This window comes from Anarhichas minor, unplaced genomic scaffold, assembly GCF_050575085.1.
Source record: "Anarhichas minor isolate MPS153535 unplaced genomic scaffold, ASM5057508v1 ptg000042l, whole genome shotgun sequence".
NCBI classification, from domain to species: domain Eukaryota; kingdom Metazoa; phylum Chordata; class Actinopteri; order Perciformes; family Anarhichadidae; genus Anarhichas; species Anarhichas minor.
This window is the reverse complement of record NW_027466488.1, coordinates 6,876,624-6,903,834: the sequence shown is the minus strand read 5'-3', so window position 1 is coordinate 6,903,834 and position 27,211 is coordinate 6,876,624. Positions and strand designations below refer to the sequence as shown.

At 41.3% G+C, this 27,211-nt stretch overlaps 1 protein-coding gene and 1 pseudogene across 1 annotated transcript; one reads left to right on the top strand and one right to left on the bottom strand.

The window, feature by feature from the left end:
- Positions 1-98: 98 nt before the first annotated feature.
- kctd3 (potassium channel tetramerization domain containing 3) lies at positions 99-13,485 on the bottom strand. The gene is made up of 19 exons (XM_076109844.1): positions 12,939-13,485; positions 12,593-12,646; positions 11,643-11,688; positions 11,307-11,380; positions 11,160-11,218; positions 10,426-10,506; positions 10,067-10,225; positions 9,321-9,411; positions 8,680-8,870; positions 8,312-8,427; positions 7,960-8,047; positions 7,579-7,695; positions 7,296-7,466; positions 6,978-7,133; positions 6,505-6,601; positions 6,094-6,287; positions 5,790-5,928; positions 5,445-5,567; positions 99-4,998 (listed from the first exon to the last, which is right to left on the bottom strand). Exons 1-19 carry the CDS (start codon positions 13,007-13,009, stop codon positions 4,422-4,424), a joined length of 2,604 nt encoding a protein of 867 aa, XP_075965959.1. The 5' UTR covers positions 13,010-13,485; the 3' UTR covers positions 99-4,421.
- An 886-nt stretch (positions 13,486-14,371) lies between these two features.
- LOC142969807 (nuclear receptor-binding protein-like) lies at positions 14,372-27,201 on the top strand (annotated as a pseudogene).
- Positions 27,202-27,211: the final 10 nt, after the last annotated feature.

Here is a 27,211-nt window from a genome sequence, read left to right as displayed (position 1 = left end):
TATCCTACAATATTGTTTTATGCAACAGTTTTTTCCCACTTTTCCCACAAAAAATGAGTGCATCCTTCATGTCAAAAAAAGAGAGAATTAAAACCAAAGACAGCTTCTAGCAGTTTAATATTGTTTTACTCCATTGTTAGCAGAGATGTCAGTATTTAAAAGCAACACAAACGTACCAATTCCATATTCAATCCATGAACTTGATAATATCGATGCATGATGACAGAAAGTCCACTCGTGAAACATGAATATTTGATCCATGTTTAGGTTAATATGGTGCCGCAGTTTAAATATCTATTTAAAGTTGTAGGAATGCAATTCTGAAAGTGAAATAATTTTTAGGAGCAGTGAACCGATTTCTTTGTGAGTGTGTGTGTGTGTGTGTGTGAGAGGAACACACTTTGTGACACAACTGAGATCTTAAGCTTAACAGACCGCTGTGCCTCAGACTGGTGCTGGTGATCTGGCTGACGATGACGTGCTGTTCTTTTCTGCCGAGTTGGTAAAACACAGCTGTGCCATCAGCTGCACAGATATTTAGTTACCACACACAGCCGTGCCCGCCAGCACAAACACACAGCGGGCCGGTATCTCCATCAAAACTATGCAGCAGTAATTTAGTTTTGCTCCTGCGTCCCTTAAGGGAACATCAAGGCAAGTTTGAAATTAACAAACTGGCAGTAACAAGCGTGCCCTCGCTCAAGGACACCAGTCTGACAAGGGCACTTCCAAAACATTCACAGCCACATTCACAGCTATTGTCAGCCGTGGAGGGAGGGAGAGCTTGTGAAAAGAGAGCTTGTGGAGTGATTGTAAGGGACAGTATGGCCCTGAGCTACTAACACACACACACACACACACACACACACAGGGTTTTATTAAACTCATAAATCACGATGACGACAGACGGCGTCTCAGAGAGGAGACTGTCTGAACGGGAAGGTTAGTGAAATTAAAGCGCTGGGGAGACACGCACACACACTTCTGTGACGCTCAAACAAAACAGAGATTGTGCACCGTGGCAGGTTATCCATACAAACCATGGGCTGAAATCTAAAAGCTGTGACTTGCAGCCTTTTTGTTTAGGTCTGTTTTATACTGAGTCTGAGTTTAAAGGTGAGTTTAACTGCTTTATCTATAAAAGCATTAACATTGAGCGTTGAGTTGTTTTTTTAAATTCATCTTGTCAAAGTTCTTTTCATCCCACACACTTAGATTAAAACATCTCAGATCCCAAATACTTTTTTAATGTTTTCAGTTACTCTTAATGTTGTTGAAGACATTTGCCTGGACAAACCTGAGTGAAGTTAATGTTCCTGGAACAATGTCATGTTGTTCTATACAATGTGTTAAAACATAAAATATACTTTCCAGCATTGTAATAATCTGAAAATAAAGGAAACGTTTCCAGTTTTGAGAGGTTTTAGTGAACACAGTTGTAGTTTAAATTGCATGAACATTGAGGCTCTGAAGGGTTCAATGTTACATCTGATAAGGGGTCAGCACTGTAAATGAAATAACATAATGCAGCTTTGCTCACATACATATTGTTAAACAATGATATACAGTTTAAACAGACAGATATGTATTCTTTTTAGCTCGCTAGAATCTGGCTGTAATATCATGTAAACGTAGCCAGAGAGGGACAGACAGATCTTCAGAAGACAGACAGACAGTTATGTGCTGAAATAGACTTTAAACTTTATATTTCTATATAAAATAAACACTAGTCATTTACTTTAGTATTAGTCTTAATAGTGCAAGTGCAAATGCAGTTAGGTCCATATGCACGGTAATAACAATATAGGCATTTTATGATTATCAACAATATGTAATGACAACAGTGTAAGTATCGACACACATCAACACACATCAATGCATCCACGTTAGGATTTTGTTTTGAATATGTATGTCTACTTTTCAGACAGTTAATAAGTGTATAAAAATGTACATCTTTGTACAGGCAGGGACCACACGGCCAGTTCATCCGACAATGCTTAAATGATAAGCAGTGTGCTAAAAACAACTTGAAAGAAGGGAATAGAGCTGCTGGATTTGGCAAATTATAATTTACATTCATATATTTGCCTTTTTTTTTTTTACAGTCACAATTTTTTACAGTTTTCCCCACAATGATTACATGAGTACCGTAGATCAAGGGCTGGCTTGATGTCTTGTTTTCTCACGGGGGATGTGATGAGGTTAAGCAGTAAAGAAGCAGGTTTAGCTCACAAAGTGAATAATTAAGGTTGCTGCCATTTAACCCTCAGCTGTCCTTCACAACTATATCATAGCCAAGATGGACTTTCTTCATCTATGTCAAGATTATGTACAATTTACAATAGAACGGACTCTAATATGAACTGTAATGCCAATGGATTCAAGTGACCACTCGTACAATCTGATTTGGTCCGGTGTGAATCTATCAGGACTCAGTTTTACCCAAAGCCAGAGTGGACAGGTCCGTTATGTGGCACCACAGTCTTCACAAGCCTTTGGTCAAAATCCTTTTCAATGAAAACACACAAACTAATAACCGTCAAACAAGTTAAATAAGGCACTGCAACAGTCATCCAAAACAAAACAAAGACACGTAAAAACCTGGTTCAACGGGAGTAAAGTGATGTAGTTTACCAGGTCCTTGTATTGAGTTGAGTGTAGTTATATTGTGATACTGTAAAAAATAATATATATAAATAATAATTAGTGTGATCTTGCGCAGGCACCACTGTGAAAACAGACTGAATTTAGTTTCTTTTTCTAGCTGAATTATGAATTATTTCTCTCGGTTTAGACATCGAGGAAAAGGTTCTCACACAACACCACAGAGCGTTCATTGTTTCAAACTCACATTTACAAATGTTTTGTGAGAATTCCTCAAAATGCTGCAGTTGGATTGGATGGCAGACATGTTGGCTCGTCCACAGCAGTAAAAGCACAGGTGTACTGATGACACTAAAAACATCTGCATGCCATTTAGCGGGGCTGGTCTCAGGGTCCAGGTTGTGTGCATGCTGGCTCACTGCCATGGCTTACTGGGACACTCGATGGAAACAAGCCGTCACTAATGACATGTGTTTCACCTGTGCGTTTCCTGTTCGCCTGTGACGAGTCAAATGTCCGAACACACACACACACACACACACACACGACAGTTCTTCTTTCAGCGTTGTTGAGGAGCAGCGGGGCTACTATGCTACTGCTACAGTGTACGTTAATAACGCAATGGGCCTGGAACTCGTAACGGTACGTTTCAAATAGCCAGCTGCGGCTTTTTGTGTCATTGCTTCAACAATAGAAACCATCGAGTCTCTGGCTGCAGCGAAGTGGATACACGTGAGGGTTCAAGTAGCTGCCAAGGTTCCGGCTCGGATACAGATTGCACATGTTGTCGGAGATACTTCACATGATGGTGAGTTTTTGAAAGGGGCCGAATCCTTTTTGACGAATCTGAAATGCTGAAGCGATTAGTCGGTTAATTGTTTGGTCACTCACAAAAAAAAAAGGTAATTGACACAAATATCAAATGTAGGAATTTGCATCTTTTTTTTTTTTGGTGTTGTATCTTTGTAAAATTAATACTTTAAATTTTTTTTGATATGGTTTTGACAATGACAGAAATTGTCAGCTGTTAGCTTTCTGTTCAAAAGCAGATGTAGAAGTAAGCTTGACTGATTTACGTCAGGTTCTGAACAAACTATTTCTCATCAGACTGTACGTCAATAAAACAGTTTAAATATTTTATAAAAGTACAAACTGTGCCTTTTGTAAATTCCATTTTTCTCCATTATCTGTTTAAGGGTCTCGCTAGATAAAGCGATCACTACATAGATTAACCCTCGTTCTATTACTAGTACTGTGCTTGTTTTTTCTAATCATTCTAATTCGCCTGAACCTCGATGAGTTAATGAAACGAGCTTTACATCGCTGGCTTAACACTTGCTTGTGCTTCAACCAAACAGCAGCAACGATACGCCCTTGACAACACCCGGCCCAACATACAGGCACTGTCACCCGTCATCTGTTACACCAACAGAAACAGAGTCGTAGGAGCTCCAGTTGTGCCCAGCAGATTTTACAAGTGTCATAAAACTTTGAAATCATTTAAAAGATCAAAAATGAAATCTTTCCCTGGTTGAGATGCTGTTTGCATTGGGATGGTGTAACTGCTCCGTCGCGTCAGATAGTTTCTGTAGTTAAAAGTATGACACTAATGACTTCCACTGAAAAAAAGGTGCAAGGTCTTCAGCGTAGGAACCAAAGGAGACCCGTCCTCATGTGGAGTCCCAAAACAAGAAGCTCCTTCATCCAGCTACATCATGAACCACATTCCTCCTCTTCTGTGATACCCAGAACTCATCTCCCTCATGGTCCTACAGGATGATTCCGCTAACCTCTAAAGAAAAGGGTGGTGAGCACCGTCACAGGCTGCTGTCCTGATTGGACGTCTCAGGGGCCAGCTTCCTGTGTCGTGGTGAGGTGGACGAAGACAGTTTGGTTGGGGAGGGGGAGGCAGTGGAAGATGAGTCGCTGCCACCGCCTTCAGATCCAGAGGGGAGGGAGGAGAGGTGGGGGACTGGGGGAGCCCTCTTTCTCCCCAGAAAGCCTCCTTCTAGTACTCCCCTCTTCTTCACACCTCCCTCCACCTTCGCTCCTTCTCCCCCCGATCCCTCTCCCTCCTCCGGTTGTGGGTGCACCTTCCGCCTAACGTCGCCCCCGGGAGTCGGGCTGTCGGGAGCTTGTCGTGGAGACTCTGGACCGCTTTCCGTCTTTGACCCGGAAGCACCAGCAGTCGTCGTGGCTCCGATTATTGTGTGAGAGCTTGAACTGGCTGTTCGGCAAGCCCAGAACTCCATAGCCGTGGCTCTCCTCTCACTGTCCTCGGGCCCAAAGTCACACAGCGAACGGCGGACATCAAGGGTGTGGCTGGGGCCCTGTGTGCTGTGCTGTTCGGTGCTGTCCAGCACACCTCGACTCAGGCTGAAGTTCTGGAAGTCTCTGTTGAAAGACAGATGGATGGAGTCAGTTACATAAGCAAAATGCAGACGAGGACAGCGTACATGCAAATAGCATGTCAGATCATTATCAGAATAGCACACAGGGATGCTGTGTTTCAGAGATATCCATCAGAGATTTCTGCCACCACCCAAAAACAATAGAAGAGAATGGATTTTTGTTTGTTGTGCTGACTCTTATGTTTGCATCTGTGATCCTTGGGGCTAAAACACTGTCAAAGGTGATGGGCAGTGTTTCCCTGTTGCCAATTAGTTATGTTAATATGCCAATCATGTTATCTGCCCCGAGAGTTCACCAGTGTTTTTGTTGCTGCTGTTTACATTCTTCCTGATGCAAATAAAAAAATGCACTACTGGTTTTGTTTTGTTTTTTTGTAATATGGGTGAAGCGCCCCTTTGATGAATTTGCCATGTAAAATATGACTTCACCTGTAGCTGTGGAAGGACTCTGTTCGTCGAGCACGGGCCAGCAGGGGGCTCTCTCTGTAGGGCCGCACCGCTCCGTAAGTAGCCTGGCTCTCAGAAATGGGCTCCTGAGCCTGTAACTGAAGACTGACAGAAAGAAAAGAAACAAAGTGCATATTGGTACAAGGGAGGTTATTTATTTCTGTGCTATTGAGACATGCAGTTACTTATTTTGTGTATAAATGTGCGTGCAGATGTATCTGTAGTGAGAATTAGGAAGATGAAGGGTTGGGTGTAGTTGATTGTTTCCATTTTTTACATTTGTGTCTTTAATGTGGTGTGTGTGTGTGTGTGAACTGTCTCTCTGACCTCGAGCAGGACTCTCTGAGGCGTGTGTGGTGCAGCATGGAGGGGGCAGGGCTAATGTTTGGTGTAGCACAACGGGAGGTGCTCAGATCGCACTGGTCCAACAGCTGCAGTAGCTCCTCCTCTGTAGGCCCACCTGCATCTGTCAAACACAAGAGCAGCTTCAGAACACACACATACAGTAGTTCAAAGTAAATAATTACATTACACATGTAGTATATTCAGAATATTAGATACACACACAATGCTGCCGTCCACTGCTCGCTGTCTCTCTCAGCCTCCCCTCTTCCTCCCCCTATCTCCTCACCCTCTCTCTTCCTCTCCTCTCCTTTATTAGCGGTGTCCATCGCAGTGGTCAGGTCCCACATTTGGATGCTGCCGTTGCCATGACCAGTGAACAGATAGCGCCGAGGTCGCGAGCCCATCCGGCTCGAACCCTCGCACTCCCTCACCATAAAGCAAGAGATGGTGGTCACATCCACCGACTGCACTTCACAGATCCTGACAAACACACACACACACACACACACATGAGCATGTAGCAGGGTCAAACCGAAGTACCAAAATCTTACAAATAAGTTCAATTACAATGGGAAAGAAAGCAACTTAGTGAGATGAAACATCCTTCCTCCTCCCAGTTTATGACAATAAAAGACAAAGTTAGCTAAAAGTCAGAAGAGCAAAGGTGAAAGGGAAAGACAGATGGTGAATATGATACCTCTTTCCAGTAGATGAGAGCCTTATAAACAGTTTGTTGGTGATGGGGATCACCTTCTGTATGAAAACCTGCTGATCGTCTCTCTCTCCAAATGGCCCTGGGAGCAGAAAACACACTGCATCTTTACACACCAGCCTGCAATCTGAGATCCGGATTCAAAACAACATCAGCGCTCGATTTGTCTCTGGTAAGTGATGTGTCCACTTTTGTGTCTCTTTGAGGCTGATAGACTGGTAGCTGTTTAATTCATGTTGCCAGTATGTTGTGTGTGTCAAGACTGTTACAGCTGGCAACACACATATTCACATCTGCCCATAGAGTACCTGCTATCTACTGAATTTGAATGCAAAGATCAGATCCACCCGTTACTACTAATGTCATCAGACAATGCCTCTCTTTCTCCTTATAAATGCATCTATCCTTCCCTCACATTAATCAATATTGCCTTCTTCTCTTCTCTCCCCAACTCTCACCAATATCATTCCCAGAGCTGTAGCTCCCATGGCTCTCCGTCTCCTCCAGGGACAGTATTTTGAAGGAAGCCAGAGGGGTGGAGCCTGGCTGGGTGGAGATCATTCCTCTGAATCGGGTCACCGTCCACGTCCGAACGTGGTTGTTGTCGGCACACACTGACACACGCGGAAAAACAACACAAGATATCAATCACAAGTATACACCCATCATTTATTTTTATTTTAGACAGAAAAGGGTTAGCGAGGCAGCAGTCACGCACTGCTCACGCAGGCACTGTGGTCCTGGGGCAATCCTCCTACCTGTGACACCTTCCTCACCTGATACCAGATGTTTCTCAGACAGCATGATCTTTGTCACCGGGCTCCTGTGGACAGTGAATGTCTGAAAGAGCTGTGGGCCCGATCCCACTGTCTCCGGGTGTTGCACAATCACTCTCACTGCACCGCTGCTAGTCCCATAGGCTATCTCTATCCAGTTCCCACTCACACCTGAGAAAGTAGAGAGAGAGGGGGGGGGGACAATATGAAAAGAAACGGACAAGCATATGCAGGAATAACATTTTTCTGATTATTTTTTGAGGAGAAAAACTGGTGCACTGACTGGTTTTAGGTGTGAGGTAGACTGACAGCGCAGTGATCGCATCGTTTGAAGGGTCGTGATAAAGCTCTGTCACTAGAAGATCATTATCCTTCATCCTCAGTGGAAACTTTTGCATGTCTGAAAAGAAGAAGACAAAATGTTAATGTGAAATCTAGATCCAGTATCTAATCTCCACATGGTCTCAGAATCATTTAGATAAAAATGACTTTCACTGAATTACTGAAACAAATCTCTAAGGTACTTTTTAAATAGCATTTTATGAGCGACAATCAAACAAGTCACTTCATTAACTTCCCAAACATCCAATAAATTGAGAGCCAGACAGAAGATGGGACCCCCACGTGTGTACACACGTTTGTGTTTGCATGAAGATGCGTGTACCTATGTAGTAGATGGACCCATTGTTGCAGCCCAGTAGTAGGAAGGACCCGGCTGTGTCACAGCTGGTGATAGGAACCACATCTTGAACCTTGAACATACACACACACAAAAAAGTGAACTCACAATCAGTGCAGTGTTAATCTGTGCAGTCACAATCCCTCAACTGAAAGCAGCCATGCTGCACATACTTCAATGAACGGTCAGATTTTGAATGAATACTCATTGAGGCCCCATAATCTTCCTGTGATGTTCCCTCACTCAGGAAAATAATAAAACACAAACATGGAGTAGAATCACAAACACTCACCTCTCTCTACTACTCACCCATACAAACACAAACACACAAACCTACCTGCCAGTGCTGTGTGACAGCATTCCACACCCCGACCTTCCCTGTATGGCTTGTAGCCACCAGCTGGTTCCCAATAAAGAATAGATCATCCACAGGTACGCCGAGACTGAATACACCTGAGGTGGTGGGGAGAGGAAGGAGTTAATGTGAGATTGTGGGGCTGTGAAGGCTGAGTCACAGAGATGGCAGGAAGTCAAAAGGTGGTCACAAATTAGCAAGGCAGTCTGCAGACACAAGCATACAGAAACTGCGTTCCAAATCGCAAACTTTTTATTTGTACTTTTAGTAAGTTCTGCAGCTGCCCTTAAAAAGTACATACTGTTGCATGCAGTATGCATTCAATTGGGACACACTATTGGTGTGCTTACCTATCTCATTTCCACTGCCTCCGTCTTGGATGCTCCAGAGGATGATGTTGCTCTCAGAGGAGGCGGCCACCATCTTGTCCTTGTCTCCGTGCGGGCCACCCACCACCTTGGCATTAAGCGCGATGCGTTCAATGGTCCAGTCCAGGTAAGGGGAGGAAAACACCTGCTGCCATCCAGAAGATTCCTTTATCCTGTAGCGAGATCACACACAGAGACAAACATCAACATCTGCTTTTATTCTTACCCAAATTAAAAGCCTTTTATGCTTTAGATGACAAGAACAGTTATGAACTAATAGGCCTGTTTTGAAAAAGTTGGACATGCGTAGGATGAAAACAAAGTCAGCTTTCATTACCACAAGCTTGCATAACAACCAATACAAACCAAATTACATTTTATTCTCAACTTGTCCGTTAGTTTTAATAAAGATAATCAGTTCTCTAATTTGATTTAACGTGCATAGAGCCAAAGATGACAGCGTGTGTACTGAACTGGTACAGGTATAAAAGCATTGTGTGAGAAATGTGAGACACAACAGATAATGACTCCATCTTCCCATCATAAATAATTTACTGTCTCCCCCTTATGGACTATAGAGTGGATGAGAAATGTTTAAACCAACCACGTTGTAGCAGAATTACCTGTAGCAGATGACAAAGTGTGCGTAAGCTGCTACAATCCAGTTGTGGTGTCCCGCTATAATCAGCACCTTCCTGGGGTCAACCACAGGACCTGCACACACGCAAAACATAGAAATGAACACAACTTTCATCGCCTGATAATCGCACTGAATGTCCCTTTTAGTTTTCACTCCATTATTTGTCATTATCTGAATATAATGGTAATGTTGGCAGTGATTCAAAGGTCTAGAATTAGGCAAGAATCAGCGATGTTTACTTCAAAGTACTGCACGGTATGAAACAGCCATCCCTAATCCTTCTGCATCAGTCCAGGGCACACACACACTCTGTTTATTGTAGCTAACTATATTCTGTGATGTCATCCTCAGCAGAGAGTAGGCCGACGGCAAACTAGGCTACCTCAGTCAGCGCACTAAAAGGATGTGTCGGGTCACATTAGCTCCAGCATTAATGCGCACTCACAGACAAAACACGCACATGTGGACGAGCATAAACAATACATAAGCTGTACTCTCTCACTGTTATAGAAAACAGACAAACTCAGATATGTGCAGTAGAGGAAGAGAACGTATGTAGAAGGCAGAGAGTGTAGCGGGGTCACTGTCAAAATAAGAGACGTTGCTGAATGTTGCTGAAATGGAAGACTGGCTCAATAGCTGTAGGCATATATATAATCTACAGATTATCACCATTACTGGTCTATTACAATCGGACACACTTCCTACGGCTGCTCCAGGTTTTCTCACCCAGTTTGTGGTTGTCGTCTATTCCAGGTGAGCCAGAGAGGGAAGGGTGAGGAGGGGGACCAACGCGGGTGAAGCCCTCCGCTCCACCTGGACCCGGCCGCTCATCAGAGGAGGGGCAAGAGGCTGCCGGGGCAGGGATGGATTTACGGGCGGGGATGACTGTCAAGGAACATTACAGACAATGTAACAGACATTTAGGAATAGAAATGTTGTGTTTTTATTGTATTCTGTGACTTTAAAACAGGTTGTTTCCTTCCTGCAACTGTTTTTGGAACATAAGTTTAAAGATTTTGCTGACAGTTAATTGGTTTACTGTATGTTCAGTCCATATTCTGAACCACTCAGTGTCACGTCTTTACCTGGCGGCGGCAGGTAACCGTGGAAGAGAACGCTACCACACGATGAGCGGTCCAGTTCCTCACACAGCAGCAGGCGGCGCACTGCACACATGCACAGGTACACACACACACACGCGCACACGCACTTCAGTGAGCCCATGATGACCAGAGTAACATGATAGATATTATTTCAAAATTAAGTGACTACAATTAGGAGAATGTAATGGATGATTATATTTGCATAGTATATTAGAGTTTTGTCATTATTGGTGTTAAATAAATCCTCCTTAAGTTTTGTGGATTTTACCCTCAGACTCTATTTCTTCCTGACATGACTGATTATGTCTCGGAGTTGAAGAAATCCACTGTAAACTAAATTGTATGTAATTACTTTGCATTGTGTATGTATTGCTGAGCATATTAGGATTTTAAGCAGGTGATCAGTTTTCTCAAAGGTAACTTTCCCACTCAAGTACAGACAATGAAGGGAAGTAAACCCTGAAACAGGAAGTAAAACCATATTATAGAGTACGTGGAACAAACGGTTTTGACATTGGTCAAGTTGTCAACATTTCCCTTTAACGCTTTAACGACAGGTCACTTGTACTTAGCTGTGCAAACTGTACCCAGAAGATTGATATAAGGCAGGTACATTATAAGGTTTCCATAATGTCTATACTGTACGTATCACTATTTGTGCTAAGAACAAGGCTGCCTGCTTCCATTTCCTCCAAAAACTGTGTAAAGCAACACACCTAAAGGAGTGATTCCGTAGAACTCGGCTTCATGTCGCAGGATGCTGATGTTGACACCCCTACAGAGAAAATAACAAGCAGCAGAAGTATTCAGTCAGACTCAACACAATGTCTTCCAAAAATAAACATCGTGTCATGACGCCTTACCGCAGGTCCAATTCTTTGGTTCGGAGGAAATTCAAAATCGGTGCAAAAGCTGTGGGGTCTCTGTCAATAAATATCTGAAAGTGTAAAATAATTGTTTACAATCATCATGTTAACAGAACATTATCTAACAATAGGAAACTGGAAGAACGTCAACAATGAAACATTGACTGTGGGCCACAGAATTTCTCTAATATGGTCTCAAATGGTTTCATGACATATTTGATATGTTTATACAACAGAACAAATGTCAGGTCCTATGTGCTGGAAGTGTTTTCAGATGTGGCGTGCGGATGCTGTCCTAGTTTTACATTAAGAAACGACAAAGGCTATACTCACAGCTCCAGTTTCATCCCGAAGAGTGGATATCCTTCCACTCAGCAAACTTGAAAAAACACACACACACACACACACACACACACACACACACACACACACACACACACACACACACACACACACAGTGCTCCAGTTAACCCACAGACCTCTCCATTTACACCTAACAGCAGTGTTACCACTACCTGAAGTCAACACACAGAGGGACTCTTACCTGTTGACTCTGAACTACAGATTAGTGCTGCATCAGCATGTGCTGCAAGTGCGTATGAAGAATGACTTCATATTGACTACACACTGCAGACAGCTGGGGCCAGAGAGACTGAGAAGACAGGCAGGCAGACAGACAGGTGCACTGGCAGACAGACGGACGGGCATTTAGCACTACTTGGTCAGCTGTTGTCAAACTGTGAGCTCACTGTCCAGTGTTTGAGTTTGTTCCCGACTGTGGTATTTGCCCAGCCCAACAGTGGGTTCCCCTCACACCTAAATAACTCACCGTCTTCCAATCCCCAGAATGGTAGATGTATGAAGCAAGACAGAGGCGAGATAGTGGACTACCGCTTCTCTACATTAATTATGTAATACAAATTTTTGTTTTTAACAGGTTGCAACAGCAGCATAGCAAGCTCACTGACTCTTTGACCTTTTTCTGCTGGAACTGCTACGTGCTGTAGCAATAGTACGAGTACTACTCCATTTGAGTCCCATGTTAGTCAGGTTCAAGTCTGCTTTAAAATGTGTATAGTATATGAAAACACCTCTTGCGGTTATGCAGACAGATTCAGTTCCATCTTTGCCAAATGTTGCATATACTCTCACGCTCTGCACTTAATTTGCTAACACTTACAATTGATTCTTCAAATATCTAATCTTGTACAAGCAGTCTCGATCAATTTAATGCATCATCTGTTTTTCTAAGAGAGTCCAAATGCTGACAACATTAAACCCACCTTGAGAAGAAAGAGTCTGGGATCCACATCAGAGTCTGCCTGGAGGTGCTGAACCTAAAGTATAAAGACACAATACCGTATTTATTACAAACACTAGGGTCAGTGAATGTGTGTGTGTGTGTGTGTGTGTGTGTGTGTGTGTGTGTGTGTGTGTGTGTGTGTGTGTGTGTGTGGAGGGGAGAGCGAGAGAGATATCAATAAACGGAGTAGTTAGTATAATAATGATAAAGTACAGTCCATGGCTGCCCGGCCATGCCATGCAGATATCATCACACACGTAACATTACGTAGCCAGAGCTCAAATTTCCCAAATGATGACCATCATCATCATGTTGACGAAGCTCACCTTGTCCCACCGACGTTTAACTGGATGATCTCTCCCATCCCGGGCGTTACGTTGTTACCATTCGTAGCCATGATGACCGAGCCAATGGGTCGTCGTACGGAGAAGTCACTGTTACTACTGTTACTGTCACGAGCTAGCTTGCTAACGCTCCTCTTCCCAGCAGCAGAGCCGATGTCCCGACTCTCCCCAGCCGAACAACCTCTCCCTTCGTTCCACCTTCCATAAAATATCCGTTATATACGGACGGCGTCGGTGTCGTTGAGCCTCCGCATAGTGGGCGAAGAGACACAGGGGCCTTCTTCTGGAAAAGGCAGGCACACAAGAATGCCTTTATTTCCCAGCGAGCTTGTTTGCATCACTGTCTTGCATGTAAATCGTGGATAACATCTTGCGCAGAATATTAGCAACGTGAAACAGCTGTACAAACGGTCTACACGCGAGGCGAGAGTGTAACCCTCTGACAACTTCCGGTTTCGCCTAAGCGAGGTTGGACCACTTAACTTAAGTGTTTTAATTAAATAGGTTATGTGTATGTAATATGACCGTATAACATAACATGTATGGGTTTACAGTTAATCAAATTAAACAAATTGCTAACTTTTAACAAAACTATCCTAGCAAGCAATTATAACATCTAGTTGTGTTAATAATGTAATAACAATGGAAGATAAACGTTTTAACTGTGTCAAATTAATTCTCTTTTTTTGTAACACAGCATGATTTCAAAAGACGGAGCTGCCTCAGACACTGGAGGCAAATCTCGAGTATAGCTGCCCGGCGAGGTGGCTATGACTAAATTCACAATATCCAAATACGTGTGCTTAAACTGCCACCATGGTCATCTCCGTGTTCTCAACAGCCAGAACTCATGTCTGAAAGTAGGAACCAGTTCTGTTGTATAAGCAGAGAAGAAGAAAACATGAGCGTTCCTGTACCCCACACGAGCCAATCAGAGCAGGGGGCGTTGCCGTCATGCTCCACAGGAACGCCCCCCATTGGCTGAGTTTAGTAAAGCGCTCCCTCCAAACCAGTATTACGGATGTGAACTATCTTGTTTGCTGCTCACCGTCAGATCCAAATTATTTATTCAAGTGCGCTTGATTTTAGAAAATTAATAAATGTTGAGATTGCAACTACGCTTAAAAGGGACAAATAAAATAGACCCAATGCTCTCATAATATAATATATTATATATGACATGGTTATGATGTTATGAATGAACACTTGGTACATTGGGAATTAGTACAACATTAACTGAATTAGCTACAGTATCTTATTAGTATAGGGTACGTTTTAACCTTGTATTTAATGCAATATGTATCATTCAAACTTCATGTGTGTTTTATTTTGCTGGTCGAGTAGTAACTCGACACCACTGCGTTTTCTGCGCGCAATGAAGCTCTCCTGAACTGCGGCCCCGCCCCTCCCACTTCTGCTAAGAGAAAGGGACTTGAAACCCAACAACATATTTTATGACGAACTAGCTAGCATGTTTTGTCTAAAAGCATCTCCTTTTACTGCCTTTTCACCAGTATGTAACCCAGGGCTATTTGTTCGGCGGTAGTTTCCTGTTCCACGGTAGGATTTATATATGTTGCTAGTTAACTTTATGTTAGTTGTTTGTTTATTTACGTGTCATTAGCTTGTTAGCCGGGGAAAAGTTAGCAAAGGACTGGGAGGCTGAACTTCTTTAAGCTAACGTCTGACATTAGCAACACACATCTACAGTTATAGTAACTACAGTTGGGAGCTAGTTCGTTTGATTGACTGATGTTTTAGGGTCCTGTAACTGTTAACTTTACCAATAAAGCATATGAGATGAGTTCGTCTCTCAGTAGGTGACGTTAATTAATAGCTAGGTGGGGCGACTTTACGTTAGAAAAGATATTTGTAATGTTATTACCAAAGGCTACAAATCTAAGCATGTGTTATTTGTTTACAGACCCCCCCCCCCCCCCCTCCTCCTTGAGCTCTACCTTGTTAAAAGCCAGGCCAGAGAATAAAATGGACGTGTGAGCAGCTCAAACAGAGAGGAGAAAGCAAGAAAGAGGCTTCATAGAACTTGTTTCAGCCCAGGAACAGGAGCAAGCATACAAGTTGTGTCATGATGTTGGAGGCACATGAGGTAGGAGCTCCAGGTACAGAGGGAAACAAGCCAGAGGTCCCAGCAGTGCACATGTCCAGTAATGTTCAACAGGTAGAAGGTGGAGCATCTGTCTCTTCGCCTGTGGCCTGCATACAACCTCCAGCCACCACAGCAATGGAGGATGAGGACGAGAGTGAAGATGAGTCAGACATTCTGGAAGAGAGTCCCTGCGGCCGCTGGCAGAAACGCAGAGAGGAGGTAAGAGCAGCCAGGGAGCTGTGCTTTGATGGTATCGACTGAAAATCATGGACTAATTATTACTGTTCAAACCATCCGGAAGGTAAAAGTTATTGTGAGACATATCCCATGTCTCTGCACAAATCAAAATTCAAAATTACTTTTGGCCCTTGACTGTTTACCAGACTGGAATAAAAGATGCAGTAATATTGTGATGTAGATCTTAGATCTGCATTACATTTTAGATTACATTTAAGTGAGACGAAAACAAGCAAATTTATATTCTGAATGTGAACTCTTATGACTTTTTACAGCAAACCTATCAATAGATTTTAGTATGAAAAAAATGGGTTTGCGCCTTACAAATTGGTATTTTTGTGGTTGATCAGGTTCAGTAGTATTTCAAACCTTTACTTCATCTGATACGAGTTAATTTCAAACAGCAAATCTTTGTTCAGTGTTCATATGCAGAAGCTATGGTTAACAGCACAAGTATTTCTACACTGCGTCAGCTGAAACAGGAGGGTGATGGTATTGACTGTTTTCTATTCAAGTTTTTCTGTAACTTTACGTAAACTGTTTCTGTGTCTTTTATTTCATGTCACTACAGAAATATATTATCTGATATGCTATTTTCTGTTCATTTCTACTGTAGGTGAATCAGCGTAATGTCCCAGGGATAGATGATGCATACTTGGCCATGGACACAGAGGAAGGGGTAGAGGTAGTATGGAACGAAGTCATGATCTCAGAGAGGAAGAACTTCAAACAGCTTGAGGTAAATCAGTGTTACAGTATGTTGGAATACAACAGTTAAAGATACTTGCTAAAGTGTGGTCGTGATTTCACCCCAAAACGTATAAAAGGGAAGAGAACATTTTCACATTTTTGTGCCTCATTAGTTCAAGCACGTATACAGGATGAAAAGTATTAAGATAAATTGGGTAAAACTTATTTTACTCTGGTGTTCACGAACACGTTGTAGTGGTGAGAATGACGCAGCTCTTGGTCTGCAATGTGGAAAAACCAGTGTCAAGCAATGCCAGTGGAGTTTAAGAGGTTCCCTGTCTTACAGATTAATCGTGTAACTTTGATTAATAATATTATTGACATAATGTAAGGATCATGAATTAGGGAAGTCAGTGGTATATGATTGTTGGCATTTAAGGAGCTTCTTTACAATAAAGTGTTGAGTTAAGTAAAAAAGTCCCGTTGTTATAAAGCAGTTATAGACTGTCCAGGTTTGTAAACATGATAATCTGTGTACATTCTACTACTGTCACAGTATCTCTCGCATCGTGTATTAAAGAGTTGCAGAAATATATTATTTTCATCATCGATCAATCTCCCAATTCTTTTCTTGATTAATCATTCAGTCTAGAAAATGTAAAAACAGACCAACAGTCCAAAACCCAATAATATTTCATCTACTATCAAATATGAAAAGACCAGCATCAAATCCTCACATTTGAGAAGCTGGAACTGGGGAGTGTTTGGCATTTATGCTTAAAAGATGACTTCAACAATTTCTCAATCATCAAAACAGTTGCCGGGTCCTTTTCTTTTTTCTTTTTTTTTTTGTATGTATGTATTATGTTTAATATCACATCCTGAGTGAGACGAGGGTTTGGCCACCCATTGGAAGAAGGTCAAAACTATATGACAATATGAGAGAAAATAATTATTACTTATAGTTTGTTCACATGAATGGTTGTTTCAGACATATTACTCACCAATGAGGAACAGAAGAGTCAGAATGTGTCTGTATTAATAAGTGTTATAACATATTATATAATTGATCATATTTTGTATTTCCCGTGTGTTTAGGAGAAAGTGAAGGCAGTATTTGATAAACTGATCCATTTGGAACATGCAAATATCGTCAAGTTTCACAAGTACTGGGCCGACACCAAAGAGAACCGGGCGAGGGTGAGTCTCAGACCTAAGCTGGTTATTGATACTTTTATCAGTCTTCATAAATAAAATCATCATTTTCGAAAAATGTATTTTTTTCTTTCTATTTGAACGATGTCTGCACATGAAGTTTCCCCTAATTTCTTCCTCTCCCTCAGGTGATTTTCATCACTGAATACATGTCATCAGGAAGCTTGAAACAGTTTCTAAAGAAGACAAAGAAGAATCATAAATCCATGAATGAAAAGGTAATAACTGATTGTATGTAAATTAGAATTAAATAGAATAACGGTCTATGAAAGTCTGACCCTTTTTATCACAGCATTGAGTAGATTCAAGCTTTCCAAAGCGAGGATGAATAGTTTATTAATTGACGCATTAATTAGCAATTGGCTGTTGGCAAATTGAAGAAAGAGTTTGTAAATATCCTGTGTATGAAATCACTTATGTAAGTAATAGTTACTCCGTATTGGAAAGCAGCTAGTAAGAGCTCTGATAAGGTGTATGGTCCTACAGGCTTGGAAGAGATGGTGCACACAGATCCTGTCTGCTCTCAGGTTGGTCTCACCTTTTCAGACATTCTGTTAAATTTGATGAAAAATGCACTCACAATAAAAACAAGCCATTCCCTTCCTAATGAAGTCTGTATTTGTGGATGTTTTTTCTTCAGTTATCTCCACTCGTGTGACCCTCCCATCATCCATGGCAACCTGACCTGTGACACCATCTTTATCCAACACAACGGACTCATCAAGATCGGATCAGGTATAGAGTCACGCAACTTTCCTCCTAGAAATACAAGATATATTGTTATTGTTCCATGCAACAGAGTTGGTGGTAATGTTTTGTTTCAGCATGGTAGATCAGTTCCAGTGCAAAGAAGAAACAAGCAACAGACAACATAAATCATTGCAACCCGTACACAAAAGGAAACACACACATGGGAAAATATTTAAAGTATTTCTGGTTTCTAGTGTACTGCAATAATGCTTACACAATGTTTTAGATGAAGACAAAGGTGGTATTAAGGGCTGGGCCATATGAAGAAAATCATATCTCACAATAGTTCCGATCAAATACCTCAATGAGTTGATATTGTAACGATATTGTAGGGGTTGGCTATTGTTTTCACACAAAAGATGTACACAATTATGTTTTAGACAATCAGTAATAGGTAAAAGCAAAATAAAATCGATAAGCTAGAAAATCTGAAAATGACATCACTTTATTTTAATGCAGCCTTAAAAACCAGGAAAAGACACTTCTGCGATATTTGGACATTCAAAATCGAAGACAATATCTTGTTGCATATCATGTTATCGATAACATAACGATGTTATTTTTCACTGCCTCTTGTCCCGCCCTCTTTCACATACTTTCTTTCTCGTCTTCCTCAACTTCCTTGGCCTACTGAATCCTGCTTCTTACTCACTTCTCTCACTGTTCGCCATCTTGCATCTATACACCCCCCATATTCTCTCCTCCTGTCTCATCTGCAGTCGCCCCAGACACCATCAACAATCACGTGAAGACGTGTCCCGAGGAACAGAAGAACTTGCACTTCTTTGCCCCAGAATATGGAGGTAGACTTGACCGTTATGACACTTTATAGTTATTTCTGTTGTTCCTGATAATGACTGTGTCCCGACCTTCACAGTGAAGTGGATTATACAGATGTGTTAGAAAGATGTCAGAAGATATGACCAGATCATATAGTGGTATAGCACAATAGAAGTATTGTACAATTCCTTTGTTTGATGAATGTGTTTCTATGAAACCATTTTTTATTAAACATAATATGTCAGGCTTCTAAGTGTTACAGTGTTTTAAATGTTGTCTTAACACGATCAACTCTGCAAGAGCTTTGTCTGAATCTAAGATTGATTTAAATCAGAAAATATCTTTTCAAAGAAGTGAACAAGACTAATCTGACCACGCGTTTGATTCCAGCTCTTGCTACTTGTCAGGTGAAGGGCATATTTAGGTCTGTGATATTACATCTGTACCTATTTCTCTTCTTTTTGTTCCTTTCCTCATTGTAGCTGTTGACGATGTCAGCACGGCTGTAGACATCTACTCGTTTGGCGTGTGTGCCTTAGAGGTGAGATGTGGCCCATGGTGCATTATAGGACGGCCTGAGTCCTTTCTTAAATAGGTTAACATGTTCGGTGTGTTGCAGATGGCTCTCTTGGATGTCCAGGGGAACGGAGAGTCCTCTTTAGTTTCTCAGGAGGCCATCAACAACGCCATTCAGTTACTGGAGGACCCACTGCAGAGGGTGAGATGGAGAGAGTGGACCGTGTGTTTGCATGTCCACGTGCATCTTGAAAGATCACGTGTCTTAAGCGTTTATTTGAAAGTCCCATTTGTGCATACAAGACGTTTTGTGCAGAAGTGTGTGACCCAGATGTTTGTTTCTGTAGGAGTTAATCCAGAAGTGCCTCGAGTGTGATCCCTGTACAAGGCCCACAGCCCGAGAGCTGCTGTTCAACCAAGCTCTGTTTGAAGTACCGCTGCTGAAACTGCTGGCTGCACATTGTATTGTCAGCCACCACCGTGAGTCTTTAAAACACAAATACAAAAGACACAGAATAACAGATTTCAATTCATTTTGATTTGCTCTTATCAGAATGAAATTGTTAATGAGAAGATTGACCAAATAAGACAAAACATGTGAGCTAGCTGAGCGGGAAGAGGTGCCTATATCCAATTAGAAATCACCTTTTTCTGTACAAACACTTGATCATATGGTTATGAATAATGTAAAACAGGTCGCTCATAGCGCTCTCACAGCCCCCAGCAGAAGGTAGACAAAGGCTGGGGGAGGAAGTTGGAAATCTATGCTAAATACCAGCATCACCTAATCACAGACGGTTTATAATTGTCCAGACATGATTCCTGAGAACGCCCTGGAGGAGATTATGAAGAACCTGGACCCCGACCTGGTCGTCGCTGAGAGGAAAGAGGATGTTCAGCTCAAGTAAGGGCCGGAAGCTGGTCTCCATAAATATACGTCAGTTAGCTGAACACAGCACAAATAGTAACAGGAGTCATTCAGATAGAGGTATTTGTTATAACAGCAATATGTTCCGTACAGGAAGATATGAATAACAATATAATGGCAGAAAAGTGAAAAAACATAGAAAATATATTATTATTATTACTGATATTGTTTGTTGGTATGTGTTTTTCGTTACTCGTAAATCCTCAAGGATTTTCTGAGTTTGTAGGAACGCTTATTATCTTATTTCAAGCTGCAGCATCTAACTTTATTTCTTCTGTAGACTTTCACAGTTTCCTGCCTTGGAGCTTGATAAATTCCTGGAGGATGTGAGGTAAGAAGAGTCCGAGCAAACTCTCAATTTCTCTACACCCCAAAAATAAACACTATCCGGCCACATGGGGGCAGCATTGAGCCACCTGACTATTGTAATGAATCTGCCATTACAATAATCTAGCTATGGCATAATACCCTAAAACACTAGTCTTGGACTTTTCACAGACTTTGTGTTTTAACTAAATGTACTGAATTGAAAAGATTTAGTTTTTTATTGAATTATGTGTTACTTTTGTGGTACACATTAGTAATTAAGGTTGTGAAAGTTTGACTATATGGAAAGAGAAACAAAGACTCTTCATTTTGAATACTACATGTTTGGTTTTCTTATATATGTTGTAGTTTCAAAAAGGGGATTTAGTTAAATTCTCTCTTATTTTTCACCTCATTTCTTTCATCTCTTCTTTCATTTCTGACTTTACCTCAAACTTTTTCATCATTGTTGCTTAATTACTTTATATGACTCCCATCTTTTGTCCAACTCCTCTCCCCCCTCTCTTTCATTCCATCTGCTGTGTCTTATCCACCTCTCCATGTGTCTGTTTTGTCTCTCCTTCCCTGAATCAGGAACGGTATTTATCCAATGACAGCGTTCGGGCTGCCCTGTCCTCAGCAGCCTCAACAGGAGACTGTTAAATCTCCCATTGTCGTCCCCTTGGTCAAATCCCCCACCCCCGAACCTGCAGAGCTCGAGACACGACGGGTGTGTACTACTGATTATGCTGCTTATTACAAAAGGAAGATACAATCACAATGGTGACATTTTACAAGTTAGCATCCTGATGCTAACAATTTAGAATTGTCCCGATCAGTCACTGAATCAACATGTATATTGTTTATTTGCTGCGGTAGAGTAGTGTGCTGTTCTGAAATCTCAACCCCAGTTGAGAACCATTCATATTTAGAGTCCCATACTTCTTCTGCAGGTCATTCATATGCAGTGCAACGTTGAATCTGTCGAGGAGGGGGCAAAGTATCACGTAAGTCTCTGCAATAGTATTTGTTGGTTAATTATTTATTATTTAACACCATATTCCAACCATCTGTTAGTCAGAAGTATAATAATAATAATTGTATCTTTCTCTCCTTTTAGCTAACATTACTGCTGAAACTGGAGGATAAACTGAATAGACATCTAAGCTGTGACATGTTACCTCGTAAGTCCCTCCCCTTTGTCACACACTGACACTTAGTCGTTCTCGGAGCTTCAAGATTCAGTCACTATTTTTTGTTGTTGTGTGCCCACATCCTAAAATTTCCACACAGCTTTCTTAATGCTGAACTTCAATGTTCTAAGTTCAAAGTCAAGTTTCACTACATCTGAAGTGGTGTGAAATTGTATGCTAAAACAAAAGAAAGCATACGGTGTGTTGGGGGGGGAGAGGGAATGATACGTGTTTATGCAGGACAGTTTTCATGAGATGTAGTCGTTGTATCCATCTGGACAGTTTAGGGTTTACAGCTTGGGTTTAGGGTTAACGGTAGGATTACATTTGATTAGGTGGAGATGATTAATGATGGAGTTATGTCTGTATAAATTACTGCATTGCTAAATCCACCGTAGTCTCAGATTTGACAACACACAGATCTTTGATATACACTTCCTCTCCATATGTGTGCACTGAAGCGTGTAGGGAAGTGAGGGAGAGATTCCAGAGAGGGTTTAAACTTGGATTGCGTCACAATATACAGTAGCAAGACTATTTTAGGCAGGGAGACTAACTTATGTGTCACGAAAACCTTATAAATGCCTTAAATGGCCACAGTGGCTTGAAATAAACGTTGTGTGGGGGAAAAAAAACAATAACTCCCCGTGGCAAACTCTGAATGTTTTACCTACTTATTTAATTCAGGAAAAAAAAAACACACACAACACAACTGTTGCATTGGTCAGAAAAATGAAGGCAGTATGATCCAATGTGCACATGCAAACACAGGTATGGTAGGCATGTGTAATGTTGCAGGCGTGTGGGGAATGCCGGGCCTGTGAAAGGCTGCAGCTGACAGCTGTCACCTCCCGTGTCAAGATGTGACCATCTCTTCCCAGGCTCTCATCTGCCTGTCTCTGTATCTGTCTCTCTCTCACACACACTCATCTGCTCTCTTTCTCACATCATATGTCTTTTCTTGCACACTCACACCTTAATACCGCTGGCACGCATAGTGTAACTTCACATCATAGACACACCTCGTCCTCTTTTTTTTTTTTTTTTTTTCCCTCCTTGTAAACAGTCCCTCCTGCTGATATCAGGAGATATTCTTCAAAGCTTTACTTATCAACACGCCAAAGTCCAAAAGTGCTCTGTGCAGGGTCACAAGCAAACTGAGCCACTTCAGTTTCACCCCCCTTTGCATAGCTCTCCTACACTCTACTTCAATTGAAACCTTTTCACAATTGAAGCCTGAGTTTTTCCCTCAAAACTAAATTGTATTTTGTTAGTTACGTGATTTTCAGACCACGAGACGCAAACGTGCAAGGAAGCTTCTCACTCGGCTCCAGTATCAATCCGTTCGTCGTCTAGTTGTGGGTTGCTGGTGCTTTTATTTTCTTAATGTCAACGTTTTTGGATGCTCCATCTCCTCCACTTGTTTGTCTTGCCCCAGCTACATTCCTGGTATAGTTGTAAATTGATCGCTAGGTTATTAACAATCAGTAGACCATGACAATTCCTCGGCTCACTGAGCACAAGCAAAGAATGTCCTAATATGGGCGGTAACTCAAATAACAGTAAAAAGCACTCGCACTAGAGACCATTCATTTAAAAAAACAAATGTTCAGGGACTGAAAGGAGGGTTGTGAAGGTGTATCTTAAAGTTTTCAGGAGGAAGTAGGCATCAAAAGTTATGGAACATTTTATATCAGGAATTCTGAGCAGGTTTGTTCTGAGTGTATTTTCCCAATATTTACATATTTTGTGCAATCCTGCATATATGTTGTTTAAACTGCTGTTGATGCCCTTTGTAGTTCACTTGTAGTTCAGTTTTTTGGGGAACTAACTTTCCTGCACACTGCCTTGTACTTTCAAGTGAATCTCTACACTTCCATGTGATGTACAGTCAGAGGAACAGCTCAGGCAGAGCACCAGTTATTTAACAGAACTAAAGGTTTTGTAGCTTCATTGTAACATTAACAGGATTATTGACACTACTGCTGGTGTAGAAATCTTAATGTTTGCCTTTCTACTTCGTAAATGTATAATTGTTGAATATTGATTCTTGAAAGAAGTCTTACTAGAAATTTACAGATGATTTTTGGGTTAAACTGTTTAAAAAAGGACACACGTTTGATGAGCTAGGGGTAAATTAGGATTTTGGGACAAACACAGGGCTCATTACAACATTGGAAAAAATATGAGTCCAGAAAGAGAGTTCTGGGCACTCTAACATTGAGTAAAGGAGAAGAGGCTTAGGGCTATTCATGAAGTCATTATTAAGCCCTTAATAGCAAGGCTAAAGAGAAATATTTCAAAAGCTTTTAACGTGTTTTAACAGATCATGCACTAATGAGGGCCATGCTGGTTGAAACATGTTGGCTTTTCCACTTTCCTTCCAGATAAGTCCCATTCGAGACTCTTTCTCCTTTTTAACTGTATTGGATATCACTTAATTCTTTCCAGACGTCCACAGGAAAATATAAATGGTATCACCCAACGAAAGAATGGGTTCAGAGATGCCAAGAGCAACAGCAGCAACGGCTGTTTGATGGTGTTTCATGTTTAAAGGGGGGGATGTGTTAAAAGCAGCATCTGGACCATGTTTTCTGAATATGGTATTTACCCTAAGCCTGACCTTTTCTCAGAGGTAGAGTTGTATTAATAGTATTTGCATAACTCCAAGAGAGATGGTGAGTTACATGTCACTATTAACTGTACTGGTGTGTTTTTCAGATGAGAACGTTCAAGAGATGGCTGAAGAGTTGGTGCAGCTGGGCTTAATCAGTGAGGTGGGTGTTTTGTGTGTTAAAGAGAGATTGTGTGTGTGTGTGTGTGTGTGTGTGTGTGTGTGTGTGTGTGTGTGTGTGCAAAGCTGCAGGCAAACGTGGGTGGGTGGTTCTGTAGGTGAGCGTGTTATTTTTGAACCAAACTGTGTGAAAATTCAGTTTCTTTTAAAAGGTGAGGTGACCCTTGACTCTTCTTCATACCATCCATCACGTACACAACTACGCCTCTAAGAGCACATTCGCTGCTCTATATGTACTGTTGTGCCCACCTACCTACCAACCCACGCTAATGTAATACAGCCACTTCATCTCTTTGTGGGTGAGAGCATATGTCGGCGTTTGTCTTCATGACTTACTCCTCTTAGTGGATTTCATGGACACTTAAAACCTGTTGGACTGACTTCCAGTTTGTCAGTGTGTGTGTCTCAGCTGTATGAGTGGGCTGTATCTCCACTGTCTAACAGACTGGTTTATCTGTTACCTGTAATGTCCTGGATTGTTGAAATGGTTGTTTTCTGTTCGCAGGTGGACCAAAACAAAATAGCCGCTCTACTAGAAGAATCCTTCAGCCAAGCTCTTCACTAGCAACGGTTTCCTCAACTATGTTACTGTCTCATAAGTACACTCCCAACCCTGTTACATGTTCTTTTTGGTTACTCAACACGGTGACTATATTTAGTGTTTTTTTTTTTTGTTTTTTTTATGTCTTTTCTACTAAGCCTTAGGTGGTAATGTGACCGAAAGGGTGGGATTTCTCCTCTGCATCAGGGATTAAAACTTCCAAAAGCACAGAAAGCCTTTAAGATAAAGCATTTATCCAGGAGTCCAGATGACTCCAAAAGAAGGTCACCTGGATTGATTTCACGTTTTTATTGTAAAAGTCAAAACATACATGAATATGTGTTTAATTTCTTTGAGTGCATTGGCTGTTAACCTCATTAATGCTGCAGCAGGCACGTGATCACAACAGTACTGACACAATTACTGACAGCTTTACTTTTTTTGAACCACTTTTTTTTCCTCAAGCCCCAGTTGTATTTTAGTGTGAGGTGTTTATGTATTGAATCGCCCAAACTTTTTGTGTTGGGATGAGACGGCTCCCTTTTGTTTTGCAAAAATATGAAATATATCAACATTCCCGCCTCTTCGGTCTGTGTTTGACCCTCCTGTCACCAGCAGGTTAAATATATGTAATAGTTTGAAAACTGGATGGCAGAAGCAGCTTTATCAGTTGACTTTATAATAGACAAATACACATTATATATATATATATTTTAAAAGCCTTCGATACAGAACAAAATGTATGTGCACAACTGCATATCACATTTTGGGCAGGCGTCAAGGCAGCTCTCTCTGGATAGTGGTTACTTGGTTACTTTGAGGTACTGTGAACTTAGTGTTACTGAATTTTCATTTGTGTTGTTTTTTTATGTTTCACTCTACTGTTTGCCTTATGCTGGGCCCACGCACATGCCTTAAAGTCCTCTTTTCTCAGTTTGTTTGTATTATTTTATGCATTGTTTAACCATTTGCTGCTTGTTGGGTTCACACATGTTACTCTTCCTATAAAACCCATTCATGTGAGACTTGTGTACTGAACTCAGCTGCCATATGTTGTAGAAAGAGGACCGAGCCTTTTCCTGATACATCTGTATGAGAGCCTCATATGTTTTATTTATGTTTAAGACACTGTATAGCATGTGTTTTCCTTCACTTATTTCCCTTATGTTTACTGTGATTTCACACACAGACCACATTGTTGAGAGTCTGAGCCAAAACACAACGTCTCTTGTTTCTATTGCTTTTGTTTGCATTTGATCACCATTTGATAAAACTGGGACCTTCACAGAGCGCAGAGGCTCCTGAATTTGAATACAAATTTGTACATCAAATATGTCTTTCTTCGACTTGTATTGGAATCAGGGAGTCTCCTGTGGCCTTTTATTTTGTGACATTTTGCTCAGCACTCTTTGTGGCCAACTGGTACTACTGTCTCTGAACACTCGTACAATTCAGGAACTTAAACCGGCAGGAAGAAAGCAAAGACAATATAACATTCTCGGTATGTATAGAAAAAAATGCAGTTACGATACTATTCGATATAATAACTTACCATTTTTCTGGCATTTTTTTGAGACTATACTTGAAGTGTCTTATAATTACAGTGACAGTTTAAATTAGTCACCTCACCAGTGAGATCATAATAATCCAATGATCTCCACTCATATATTTCTGAAGTATTTAAAAAATGTACTCTGGCTACTAATGTTCTCCAATCTGCATTTTTGCTATACATACATGTGTAGTCCATCGTAACGTTTATTTTGTTTTCTATTTGTGAACTGCTGAGATTGTATATTCCAAAGATATGTTTTAAAGTCAGCCAGGAGAATGTAAGTGCACTTCATGTACAGAGAAGTGTTAAAAACCAACCAATGTGATCACCAGACCAGCTTTATACTCTCTCTCTCTCTCTCTCTCTCTCTCTCTCTCTCTCTCTCTCTCTCTCTCTCTCTCTGTCAGTGTTTACTATATTTTCCATCCAAATTATTGATGGTGTTGAAACTGGTTATTAAATAATCATACAGGGTGGGCAGCTTTTGCCCGTAACTCGAGGATGTGAGCTTTGTATATGCTTCTATTTTGTACATGACATGAGTGCCAGTAAATGCGTGTGTCATTTCTGAGACGTGTATCCTGACAGAATCTGCAAAGTATGACTATTCTTTCAAATAAATGTGTGAAATTCTTCACTTTGT